This window comes from Oryctolagus cuniculus, chromosome 20, assembly GCF_051225735.1.
Source record: "Oryctolagus cuniculus isolate XC-2025 breed Fujian yellow rabbit chromosome 20, ASM5122573v1, whole genome shotgun sequence".
In the NCBI taxonomy this organism is placed as follows: Eukaryota; Metazoa; Chordata; class Mammalia; order Lagomorpha; family Leporidae; genus Oryctolagus; species Oryctolagus cuniculus.
The window spans coordinates 41,520,764-41,533,627 of NC_142886.1; the positions used below are offsets into that span (position 1 = coordinate 41,520,764).

The following is a 12,864-nucleotide window of genomic DNA, read 5'->3' on the forward strand; positions in this document are numbered from 1 at the left end:
AACTTCATTTAAATGAAGGGTTCTGAGACTCTCAACTTAGTCAAACCCATCCCTGAAGGTCTTCTCCAGGCTCCACGTCGTCCAGCACCTGTTCACGGAGGCAGGTGAAGGCCCAGTCCAGCAAAGGATCGAAACTCAAAATTTGAGGCACATTTCTACCGAACGCACGTACACTGTTGCTGCGTCAGCATATGTCGAAAAATCCTAACCCGAAACATCACGTGTATAGAATCCAAACGTCGTCACCTGTCCTGGGCCTTCTGGCTGATCTATTGGTCGCCATGATTCTGCCTCTAGACCCCTTCAGCCCATTCTCAAAAGAGCAAGCCAAGCACCAGTCGACGATGGTGAGTCACAACCTCTTCCCAGGGCCATTGTGACCTGGATCCTGGTGGCCTCTGGTCGGTCCTGTTTGGGATGCTTCCTCTGCTCAGCCACCCCAGCCTCAGGTCCTCCACGTCCACAGTCGAAGTGCCTGTCTCAGCGACAGCTTTGCTTCTTGCTCTCCACCTTCCCCCTTGTTACACACGGCTGCTCCTCTCTCGGCTAGTCTGGCCCTCCAGTGCAATGAGGAGCACAAGTGGCGGGAGCCTGCTTCCTTGGGGCTTCCTGATTCTGCATCGAGGCTTTGGACGTGTTACTCTGAAATCTGGTACTTGTTGTGGTCCCTCCCCACGACCGACTGCACCCCTCCCTCAACTGAAACTCTTAAGAAGTTATCTTTTTTTCTTGGTTTGCTAAAATGTTTCTTATTTAAATACTTCCTTTTTAAATTTTGATTCACTTGAAAGGCAGAATCTCCCTCTCTCTCTCTCTCTCTCTCTTTCTCTCTCTCTCTCTCTCTCTCTCTCACACACACACACACACACACACACACACAATCTTCCATCTGCTGGTTCTCTTCCCAAATAACCACAACAGTAAGGACAGGCCCAGGTCAGAACCGGAAGCAGGAACTGCACTGGGTCTCCCACACAGGTGGCAGGGGTTCGAGTACTCGAGCCACCGCCTGCTGCCTCCCTGGTGTGCCGTGGCAGGAAGCTGGATCAGAAGTGGGTTGCTAGCTGGAACTCAAACCAGGCAGTCTGACGTGGGACGTGCGCATCCCAAAGGCAGCTTATCTTGCTGTGCCACAATGCCAGCTCCAGTGTTTCTGGATGTGGCATTTGTATTTTCCATTGCCAAATTTGTATTTTCCATTCCCAAATTTGTATTTCAAAATCGTAATTTAATAGATGACTGCGTTTTTCCATTGCCTGCAGATATTCTCAAGTTGCCTTTTATTTTGGCAAACAGAGTAAATAGAGTTTTAAAAACCTTGCGTGCAGGAATTCCAACACTGACTTCATGGGTGGTTTTCCTTTATGTTCTACTCCGTTCTTCGTTTCCTTTTACTTCGAATGCTTTTTGCTGAAACCTGGTCACTACTTCTGAGAACATTATGGAGGCACTTTTGAGGCCTAGGAGGATGCCTTCCTCTGTGGAGGGTCTACACCTGCTTTCTCCAAGTGCTTGGAGTCCTGGCAGAAACCAGATCCAGCGTGGGATTCATACCCCGCCCCCCAGACAATGCAAATCAGGGTTACAGATAACCCTGAGGCCTTTAGAGGGTCACAGTCTCTCCCCAGGTTGTTTATAAACAACTTCCTTCTATCCCTGGGATTTACTGGTCGTTGTCCTGCAGGAGTTTTATTACCCATGAGTCATGCCTAGGAGAGTTTCCTGTTACTACCGCATACTGGCCTGGTGTGGCGAGGTCCTGCTGAGTGCTCTTCCTAAACAGGCGACTCCCTGCACAGGCGACTACCTGCACAGGTGACTCCCCGCACAGGCGACTACCTGCACAGGTGACTCCAGGCACAGGTGACTCCCAGCACAGGCGACTCCTGGCCCAGGTGACTCCACAGGTGACTCCCGGCCCAGGTGACTCCCTGCACAGGCGACTACCTGCACAGGTGACTCCCTGCACAGGCGACTCCCGGCACAGGCGACTCCCTGCACAGGCGACTCCCCGCACAGGCGACTCCCTGCACAGGTGACTCCCGGCACAGGTGACTCCCGGCACAGGCGACTCCCTGCACAGGCGACTCCCTGCACAGGCGACTCCCTGTACAGGCGACTCCCGGCACAGGTGACTCCCTGCACAGGCGACTCCCCGCACAGGTGACTCCCTGCACAGGCGACTCCCCGCACAGGTGACTCCCCACACAGGCAACTCCTGGCACAGGTGACTCCTGCCACAGGTGACTCCCGGCACAGGCGACTACCTGCACAGGCGACTCCCCGCACAGGCGACTCCCTGCACAGGCGACTCCCTGCACAGGTGACTCCCCGCACAGGTGACTCCCGGCACAGGCGACTCCCCGCACAGGCGACTCCCTGCACAGGTGACTCCCTGCACAGGTGACTCCCGGCACAGGCGACTCCCCGCACAGGCGACTCCCTGCACAGGTGACTCCCCGCACAGGTGACTCCCTGCACAGGCGACTCCCTGCACAGGCGACTCCCCGCACAGGCGACTCCCCGCACAGGCGACTCCCTGCACAGGCGACTCCCTGCACAGGTGACTCCCTGCACAGGCGACTCCCCACATAGGCGACTCCCTGCACAGGTGACTCCCCGCACAGGTGACTCCCTGCACAGGCGACTCCCTGCACAGGCGACTCCCTGCACAGGTGACTCCCGGCACAGGCGACTCCCTGCACAGGCGACTCCCGGTACAGGCGACTCCCTGCACAGGCGACTCCCCGCACAGGCGACTCCCGGCACAGGCGACTCCCTGCACAGGCGACTCCCCGCACAGGCGACTCCCTGCACAGGTGACTCCCGGCACAGGCGACTCCCTGCACAGGCGACTCCCTGCACAGGCGACTCCCGGCACAGGCGACTCCCTGCACAGGCGACTCCCCGCACAGGCGACTCCCTGCACAGGCGACTCCCCGCACAGGCGACTCCCTGCACAGGCGACTCCCCGCACAGGCGACTCCCTGCACAGGCGACTCCCGGCACAGGCGACTCCCTGCACAGGCGACTCCCTGCACAGGTGACTCCCTGCACAGGCGACTCCTGGCACAGGCGACTCCCTGCACAGGCGACTCCCTGCACAGGCGACTCCCGGCACAGGCGACTCCCTGCACAGGCGACTCCCGGCACAGGCGACTCCCTGCACAGGCGACTCCCTGCACAGGCGACTCCCTGCACAGGCGACTCCTGGCACAGGCGACTCCCTGCACAGGCGACTCCCCGCACAGGCGACTCCCTGCACAGGCGACTCCCCGCACAGGCGACTCCCCGCACAGGCGACTCCCTGTACAGGCGACTACCTGCACAGGCGACTCCTGGCACAGGCGACTCCCTGCACAGGCGACTCCCCGCACAGGCGACTCCCTGCACAGGCGACTCCCGGCACAGGCGACTCCCCGCACAGGCGACTCCCTGCACAGGTGACTCCTGGCACAGGTGACTCCCTGCACAGGTGACTCCCTGTACAGGTGACTCCCTGCACAGGCGACTCCTGGCACAGGCGACTCCCTGCACAGGCGACTCCCTGCACAGGCGACTCCCCGCACAGGCGACTCCCCGCACAGGTGACTCCCGGCACAGGCGACTCCCTGCACAGGTGACTCCCTGCACAGGTGACTCCCTGCACAGGCGACTCCCTGCACAGGCAACTCCCTGCACAGGTGACTCCCGGCACAGGCGACTCCATACATTGATGTTGACCGCATACTGGCTCTACTTTTGGTTATTTTAGTTCATGGTTCTTACAATTGCTGTTTTTCTTCCTCCCCTTTCTTTTCTATCTTGTACTAGTTATTTCATTTTCTTTTGGTTTTTAAAAATGATTTGCATTGTAAACATATTTTAAGAATGTCAGTGGGATGGATGATCACAGTGAAGGATTTCACAAAGCTCCTGTATCATGCGCATTTCCATTCCTGTGAGGAAAGGGTATTTTGGACTACATTTTAGGATGGAAAAGCTTGGAATTTTTTGGACTCCAGATCTTATTCCATCCCTAATCTTTTTAAAGAATCTTTCTTGAGGGGCTGGAGCTGTGGCATACTAGGCTAAGCCTCCGCCTACAGCGCCAGGATCCCGTATGGGGTTCATGTCCTGGCTGCTCCTCTTCTGATCCAGCTCTCTGGTATGGCCTGGAAAAGCAGAGGAAGACGGCCCAGGTGCTGGGGCCTGTGCACCTGCGTGGGAGACCCAGAAGCCCTGGCTCTTGGCTTCCAATCAGCTCAGCCGCAGCCACTGCACCCACTTGGGGAGTGACCCAGTGGATGGAAGACTTTCCTGTTTCTCCCCTATCTGTAACTCTGCCTCTCAAATAAATAAATAGATCTTTAAAAAAAAGAATCTTTCTTGATTACTTTATCAGGAGGTTCTGAGACACTGTCACATTTTGTTTCTGGTATCAACATTCATTGTTGTTTCCTCATAAACATGTAGTCAGGTTTCTTATTGTTCAGTCATATTTTCAATGGTAAAATTTTCTGGTATAACTGCTAAGGTTCAATAGGTGATATTTCATTGATAAACAAGATACACTTTTCCCATTTTGACATCTTTTGGAAATTGAGACGTCTGATAATTGGTGTACCTTACAACTTTTGTCCACCAGGTGGCACTCACACCACAGTGATCGATTGCCTGCACTTGAATCGACTGTGCTTCAAAGGCTCGGACCTTCATCACGCTGAGTTTCCTGAATCATTAGTACAACACTTGTTGAGTTTCACTGATGCTTAAATGCCTAAAAAATACTGCATTGTAACTTGTCCTTGCAACAAGGTTGCTGTGCATGCAGCAGAGTAGAAAGCAAAGCACCACTATTCTCAATAAAGCCAACGTCGCTGGGGGAATGACCACAATTCCACATTGTATTGTAGAACCACAAAGTATTTTACAGAATCCAAGAGAGGGAGAACCCAGAGGTGGATGAACAATTGTACTGAGTTTTCATGCAAAGTGGCTGTACAGTGTGCACCAAACAATGCGTCTACAGGCAGGGAAATCAGGTCAGCGTTTGTTGGCCTCGTGATCAAAGCTGTCAACAAGGCCCATCATTATTAACTGTTTCTTCCATTGGGCAGACAGACTGACAGGAGCCACCAGGACCTGACCTGTGACACAGCAAGGTCACCTAATCGAGGTGATGGAGAGCAATGCCCCCTTTTATTAGCTGTGCAACCTCAGTTGGATCAACTGCATTAGCAAAAGTAAGCCAGGGTCACCAGCTTCTTCAAGGGGGCCGGGGTGATACTTGTACCATGCTCAGCACACTCGGTAAGTGGCAGTTATTATTATTTCACTTTTGAGCAAGTAGGTATCGCTGAAATCATAAAAGAGAACACAGCCTGGCTGGCGCCGCAGCTCACTAGGCTAATCCTCTGCCTGCGGCGCCAGCACCCGGGGTTCTAGTCCTGGTTGGGGCACCAGATTCTGTCCTGGTTGCTCCTCTTCCACTCCAGCTCTCTGCTGTGGCCCGGGAGTGCAGTGGAGGATGGCCCAAGTGCTTGGGCCCTGCACCCCATGGGAGACCAGGAGAAGCACCTGGCTCCTGCCTTCGGATCAGTGCGGTGCGCCAGCTGCAGCATGCCAGCCGCAGCGGCCATTGGGGGGTGAACAAGGAAGACTTTTCTCTCTGTCTCTCTCTCTCACTCTGCCTCTGCAACCCAAGGGTCCCTTTCTTTAGGGCTGTTCATGGGATCCACCTTCTGTAGATCCTATACCCCTGCCCCTCACAGGGTTGAGAATTCAGGACTGGATTAATAAAGCACGTTTTTCTTTTATCTTCTAATCCCTGGCCCTCACATAGGGCTCACACCAACAACAGCAACTTCCTCACCTGCCTTTGTCAAGTACACCTTTCCGCTCTGGGAGACAAAAGTGATATCAGAAGTATAAAAACTGTGATATGTCTTCGTTATGATGTCACCATGGAAGTCAGCTATTAACTTGAAAGTGTTGCCGCCGTCCAGTGAAAGCCAAACCTAGGGAAGTAAAGGGATGAGACCCCACTGGAGAGCTGCCATGGAGCAGCCGGCAGGTGCCGGTCAGCCTAATCGTCCCACACAGGTCACGTGGCACAGCTGTTTTGCTGTCCTACGTCTCTCCTGCACCCCTCCTCCCCACTCTCCCGCACGCACATGCAAAGCCGTTGGCTACTGCTCCACCCTTGGTTTCTGTCCTGGGGTCTGTGGCACCATGCCTGCAGCGAAGTGACGGTCTACATGGTAAGTGCGTGCTAAATACACGCACAACAGTTACCCCTGTCTTCTCCCGAACCAAGTTCCCTTGTTCGCAAAAGAGGGGAGAATGCTACGCATCTGGGTTTACCTCTCAGGGACGTGAAATTTCATGCTCTCGGTAACCAGTGAATAAGGACTCAAACGTATTCCGTATGGAAGGGCCTCTTGTCATTTGCCAAAAGTGTGCTTTGGGATCTTAGTCCTCAAATGATTAAAACCACTACAGCATGCAAGTTTCTCTCTTGCTTCATATTTTTTTTTTTTTTTTTGACAGGCAGAGTTAGACAGTGAGAGAGAGAGACAGAGAGAAAGGTCTTCCTTTTTCCGTTGGTTCACCCCCCAAATGGCTGCTATGGCTGGCGCGCTGGGCCGATCCAAAGCCAGGAGCCAAGTGCTTCCTCCTGGTCTCACATGCGGGTGCAGGGCCTAAGGACTTGGGCCATCCTCCACTGCACTCCCGGGCCGCAGCAGAGAGCTGGACTAGAAGAGGAACAACCGGGACAGAATCCGGTACCCCGACAGGGACTAGAACCTGGGGTGCTGGCACTGCAGACAGAGGATTAGCCAAGTGAGCCATGGCACTGGTACACCGGGTTCTAGTCCCGGTTGGGGTGCCGGATTCTGTCCCAGTTGCTCCTCTGCCAGTCCAGCTCTCTGCTGTGGCCCAGGAGTGCAGTGGAGGATGGCCCAAGTGCTTGGGCCCTGCACCCTCATGGGAGACCAGGAGGAAGCACCTGGCTCCTGGCTTCGGATTGGCTCAGCGCGCCGACTGTAGCAGCCATTTGGGGGGTGAACCAACAGAAGGAAGACCTTTCTCTCTCTCTCTCTCTCTCTCTCTCACACTGTCTAACTCTGCCTGTCAAAAAAAATTACATATCTATTTATAAATAAGAGAGAGAGAGAAAAAGAGAGAGAGAGAGAGAGAGAGCAAGAGCAAGCTCCCATCTGCTGGTCCAGTCCCCAAATGCCCACGATGGCTGGCACTGGGCCAGGCCAAAGTTGGGAGCCAGGAACTCAATCCAGGCATCAACTACTTGAGCCACCATGCCCTGCTGCCTCTCGGGGTGTGCCTTGGCAGGAAGCTGGAATTGTGAGCAGAGCTGGAACTTGAACCCAGGACATCTGACACAGGATGCAGACATCTTAATTGCCAGACCAAAGCACACCCTGCAAACATATCTTTTAATTTCATGTTTTACACAACCTTATTGAAGTACTCTAATATCTTTATAAAAAGCATTCTAGTAGCATACATTTTCTTCTAGAATTTACTTCCTACCTCAACATTATTTTCTTTTTGTAAAGATTTATTTATTTATTTGGAAGGCAGAATTACAGAGAGGCAGAGAGAGAGAAAGAGAGAGAGAGAGGTCTTCCATTCACTGGTTTACTCCCCAAATGGCCACAATGGTCAGAAATGGGCCAGGCTGAAGCCAGGAGCTAGGAGCTTCCTCTGAGTCTCCCACATTGCTGCAGGGGTCCAAGAACTTGGGCCATCTTCTACTGCTTTCCCAGGCTACAGCAGAGGGCTGGATCAGAAGTGGAGCAACTGGGACTCAAATCAGTGCCCATATGGGATGCTGGCACTGCAGGTGACAGCTTTACCTGCTATGCCACAGTGCTGGCCCCAACATTCCTTTCTTTTATTTCTTTTTTTTTTAGAAGATTTTTTTATTGATTTATTTGATAGGTAGAGTTATAGACAGCAAGAGGGAGAGACAGAGAGAGAGGTCTTCCATCCACTGGGTCACTCTCCAGTTGGCTGCAATGGCCAGAGCTGCGCCAATCTGAAGCCAGGAGCCAGGAGCTTCATCCAGGTCTCCCAAGGACTTGGGCCATCTTCCACTGCTTTCCCAGGCCACAGCAGAGAGCTGCGTTGGAAGTGGAGCAGCCAGGACTCAAACTAGTGCCGCAGGTGGATTAACCCAATATTATTTTCTTATATTCATATCTGTTGCATATAGCTGAGTTCATCTGTATTTGCAGTGCTGGGTAAACTGTAATTTATCTATTCATTCTCCTATTTACAGGCCCTTGGATTGTTTTCAGTTATTTAACGCTTGTACTAACAGTGCCAGGATAAACACTTCTAAAATGTCTTCTCATGTATGTGTCTCCCTCACTGAAAAGTGAAATTAATGGGTCATGAAATATGCAAAATGTTCAAATTTATAGGATAATAATAACACTAAGCAGCTATCCAAAATAGTTGTGGTGATTTGCTGTCTTATCAGCAACAAAGATGCGTTCCAATTGATCCCCATTCTCTCCAACTTTTGCATTGTCAGAATTTGGCCAAGTAAGTCGCTGAAAATGATATCATTTTGCATTCTTGATAGTATTTCCCTGATTTCTTGTGGCTACACCACCTCTTTATGTGTTTATTCTACTTGTGCTTTCTTTTCTGGGAAATATCTATTTGTGTCATTTAGATATTAGGCTCTTTCTCATGTTGCTTGGTAGGAATTCTTTATTCTTATCTCTAGTTACTTCTCAGTTAAATCCATTGCAAGCATCACCTCTCAGTTTGTAGCTTATATTTTCACTTAGGATATCTTTAATGAGCTTAGTTTTTCTTTTTTGTGGGGAGGAGATGGAAGATGTAGAAGACTTCATTATCTGTTTTCTTACTGAGTTTTTTTTTTTTTTTTTTTTTTTTTTTTTTTTTTTGACAGGCAGAGTGGACAGTGAGAGAGAGAGAGAGACAGAGAGAAAGGTCTTCCTTTGCCGTTGGTTCACCCTCCAATGGCCGCCGCGGTTGGCGCGCTGCGGCCAGCGCACCGCGCTGATCCGATGGCAGGAGCCAGGAGCCAGGTGCTTTTTCCTGGTCTCCCATGGGGTGCAGGGCCCAAGCACCTGGGCCATCCTCCACTGCATTCCCTGGCCACAGCAGAGGGCTGGCCTGGAAGAGGGGCAACCGGGACAGAATCCGGAGCCCCTACCGGGACTAGAACCCGGTGTGCCAGCGCCGCTAGGCGGAGGATTAGCCTAGTGAGCCGCGGCGCCGGCCTGTTTTCTTACTGAGTTTTAAGAGTTCTTTGTGTATTTTTAAAAAAGATTTATTTGAAAGGCAGAGTTACAGAGAAGCAGAGAGAGAGAGAGAGAGAGAGAGAGAGAGAGGTCTTCCATCCGCTGGTTCACTCCCCAGATGGCTGCAACGGCTGGAGCTAATGCCGATCTGAAGCCAGGAGCCAGGAGCTTCCTCTGGGTCTTCCATGCGGGTGCAGGGCCCAAGCACTTGGGCCATTTTCCACTCCTTTCCCAGGCCACAGCAGGGAGCTGGATCGGAAGTGGAGCAGCCAGGACTCAAACTGGCACCCATATGGGATTCCAGCTCTGCAGGCTGCAGCTTTACCCACTATGCCTCTGCACTGGCTTTTGTGGAACAATTTTTCAACTGATGTGCCTTTTGAAATACTTTTCTCATCCTCTGTGCCTTGTCTTTGCATTCTTTTGACAATTTTTTTTTGCAGAGCAAGATTTTAAAGAAGTCCACCTCATCAATTGTTCCTTTAATGGATAGTGCTATTGGCAAACCCAAGGTCATACAGCTTTTCTTCTATGATATCTTCTAAAAGCTTTATAGTTTTGCATTTTACATTATATTTAGGTCTGTGATACATTGAGTATTTATTTATTTCTTTATTTGGGGTGGAGGGAGGAATGGGGGAGAATGAGCTCCACCATCTGAAGTTTTATTCCCCCAAATCCTGCAACATCTGGGGCTGTGCTAGGAGCTGGGATCTCCATCCAGGTCTCCCATGTGGGTGATAGGAACACAGTTAGCTACTCTAGCATTACTGTGTCTCGGGTCTGCACTGGCAGAAAGCTGGAGTCAGAAGCCAGGGCCAGGAATTGAACCCAGGCACTGATGTGGAAGGCAGGCGTCCTAACCCCTAAGTCAAATGCCTGCCCTGCCGAGTTAACACTTTGAGGAGTGCAGGGTGTTATGTCTGGATTTCTTTCTGTTTTTTGGCATGTGGATGCCTGTGATTCCAGCACCATTTGTTGAAGAGACTCTCTCTGCTCCGCAGGCTATGATTCTACCACTGTGCCAAGCTCTAGTCTATTTTTTTCCCCCCAGTCTATTTTCCCCTCTGCTTTTCAGCTTCAGCAGCTTCAACTGAGATGTCCTTGAGTTCAGAGATTTTTGTTTCGACCTGTCTAGGCGACTCCTTAGCCCATCAAAGGCATTTTTCATTTCTGTTGTAGTGCTTTTGTTCTCTGGTGTTTCTTTTGGTTCTTTCATAAAGTGTCCATTCCTCTGCTCCCATTGCCCATGTGTTCTGTCTGCTTTGTACATTAGAGCTCCTAGCATCTTGATCTCAACTGTTTTAAATTCTCAGCCTGACAAGTCCAATATCCCTGTCTGCTTCTGACATTTGCTCTGTCTCTCCAAAATTTTTTTTCTTTTAGGATGTCTTAGACATTTTTTCCCGATAGCCAGACTTGTGCTAGGTTATGCTCCATAAAGCTAGGTTATGACTAGGTATGCTCCATGACTGAGCAGAGCATTACATGGTGCTTGGCTGTCCTAGACAGCTCTGCTTCCTCATAGACAAGCTACATACACGGATGAACGTAGAACAAGAGATGTGGACTGCGAGAAACACGTGCCCAGAAACTTCGCTGAGATGTTTGCCTGGTGCACGTGCAAAGCAGCCTTGATGCCACAGGATGGAAATTGTGTTCCGGGCATGGCGCTGTGGCACAGCGGGTTAACACCCTGGCCTGAAGCGCCAGCATCCAATATGGGCGCCAGATCTAGTCCCAGCCGCTCCTCTTCCGATCCAGCTCTCTGCTGTGGCCTGGGAAAGCAGTAGAAGATGGCCCAAGTTCTTGGGCCCCTGCACCCACGTGGGAGACCCAGAAGAGACTCCTGGCTCCGGATTAGCGCAGCTCCAGCCGTTGTGGCCATCTGGGGAGTGAACCAGTGGATGGAAGACCTCTCTGTCTCTACCTCTCTCTGTAACTCTTTCAAATAAATAAAATAAATCTTAAAAAAAAAAAAGGAATTGTGTTCCTAGTGTTGGGGCATCAAAAGGCAAGGGACAAGGAGAATTCAAGCTTTTAACCAGTTAGTGTGAGACCAAAATGAGCAAGGGAGTTTCAAGAAGAGCTGGGACACATTGTAACACTTTCACAGTTCTCTCGAGATTCAGAATTAGTTGCCTTCCTTGGAAGTCACCGCAGAACTTTCTTGGTTCTGAAGTTTCCTTACTATTTCATGTTTGTACTCCTTTTTTTTTAAGATTTATTTATTTATTTGAAAGTACAAGACAGAGAGACAGAGACAGGGAAGTAACAATCTGATGCCCGTAATGGTCAGGGCTGAAGTCAAGAGCTTCTTTCAAGTCTCCCATGTGGGTAGCAGGGGTCCAAGCACCTGGGCCACCTTGCACTGCTTCTCCCAGGCCATTAGCAGGGAGCTGGATTGGAAGTGAAGCAGCTAGCATGCTAACCACTGCCCATATGGGATGCTGGCATTGCAGGTGGTGGCTTAACCTGCTATGCTACAAGGTCACCCCAGCCCCTGTGCTCCTTTTAAACCGCCTGATGCCCCACAGATACAGCGTAATCACGCCTTGGTCGAGACTTTGGGCTACTACTAGGGAGCTAATGGACTGAAGGTGAGACAGAGGATGGAGAATGCATCAGAGTAGCTTTAAGAACAGCATAGCTAGACAACCAAGCTTAGGCAAAGTCAAAGAAAGAAAAGCAGACATTACATGCCGGAAATACCAGACAGAAACACACTTGTAACGGATTAATGGCAAAGATTAGGTTAGAGTTGTGAGAACTGTATTATAGTTGGCAAAATAATTCAAGGTAACTCATTTTATCAGCCAAAGCACTCACTGAAAGTTTTGCACCAACAGTCAGTAACTATTCATTGTTTTCCTCCCATTTCCACTGCCTCCATCATTGGGCGGGGCCTCTGTCCTTGCACACAACTGCTCAGTATAGAACACATGGGTGAATTTCCCCGTGCCCCAGGTGGCACCTTCTGCGTACATACCTGATTGCCATAGGCGTACAGAAAGTGACTTCGGGGATGGAATATCATTCCCACGGGAGAAGAGAATGAGGAAGGAAACTGGAAGAGTGGGAATTTCGGGAGCAGATTTGGCTTGCTATTGTTTAGGATGTTCACGGAGGCAGTAGCGATGTTCTGGATCTAGATTTAAAGAGAAGGAGCGTGTCACGAGAATTTTTCAATCATTATTAGGCCACGTTATAGTCCTTAGCCTTCCCTGTCACTCAGTTGTTTTTTTTTTTTTTTTTTTTTTTGACAGGCAGAGTGGACAGTGAGAAAGAGAGACAGAGAGAAAGGTCTTCCTTTGCCGTTGGTTCACCCCCCAGTGGCTGCTGCGGCCGGCGTACCACACTGATCTGAAGCCAGGAGCCAGGTGCTTCCTCCTGGTCTCCCGTGGGTGCAGGGCCCAAGCACTTGGGCCATCCTCCACTGCCTTCCCGGGCCACAGCAGAGAGCTGGCCTGGAAGAGGGGCAACCGGGAAAGAATCCGGCGCCCCAACCGGGACTAGAACTCAGGGTGCCGGTGCCGCAGGTGGAGGATTAGCCTAGTGAGCCGCGGCGCCAGCCACT

The 12,864-nt window shown here is 51.1% G+C and overlaps 1 protein-coding gene across 1 annotated transcript in view; it reads right to left on the reverse strand.

Annotated features, from left to right (window-relative positions):
• The window catches only part of CATSPERB (catsper channel auxiliary subunit beta), a 106,824-nt gene that overhangs the window by 50,576 nt on the left and 43,384 nt on the right, over positions 1-12,864 (reverse strand). Inside the window, exons 13-14 of the mRNA XM_051826122.3 lie at positions 12,277-12,435; positions 5,855-5,999 (exon numbers count right to left, since the gene is read on the reverse strand). Of these exons, the coding sequence (XP_051682082.2) occupies positions 5,855-5,999; positions 12,277-12,435 (304 nt within the window). The remainder of the gene's footprint in view (positions 1-5,854; positions 6,000-12,276; positions 12,436-12,864) is intronic.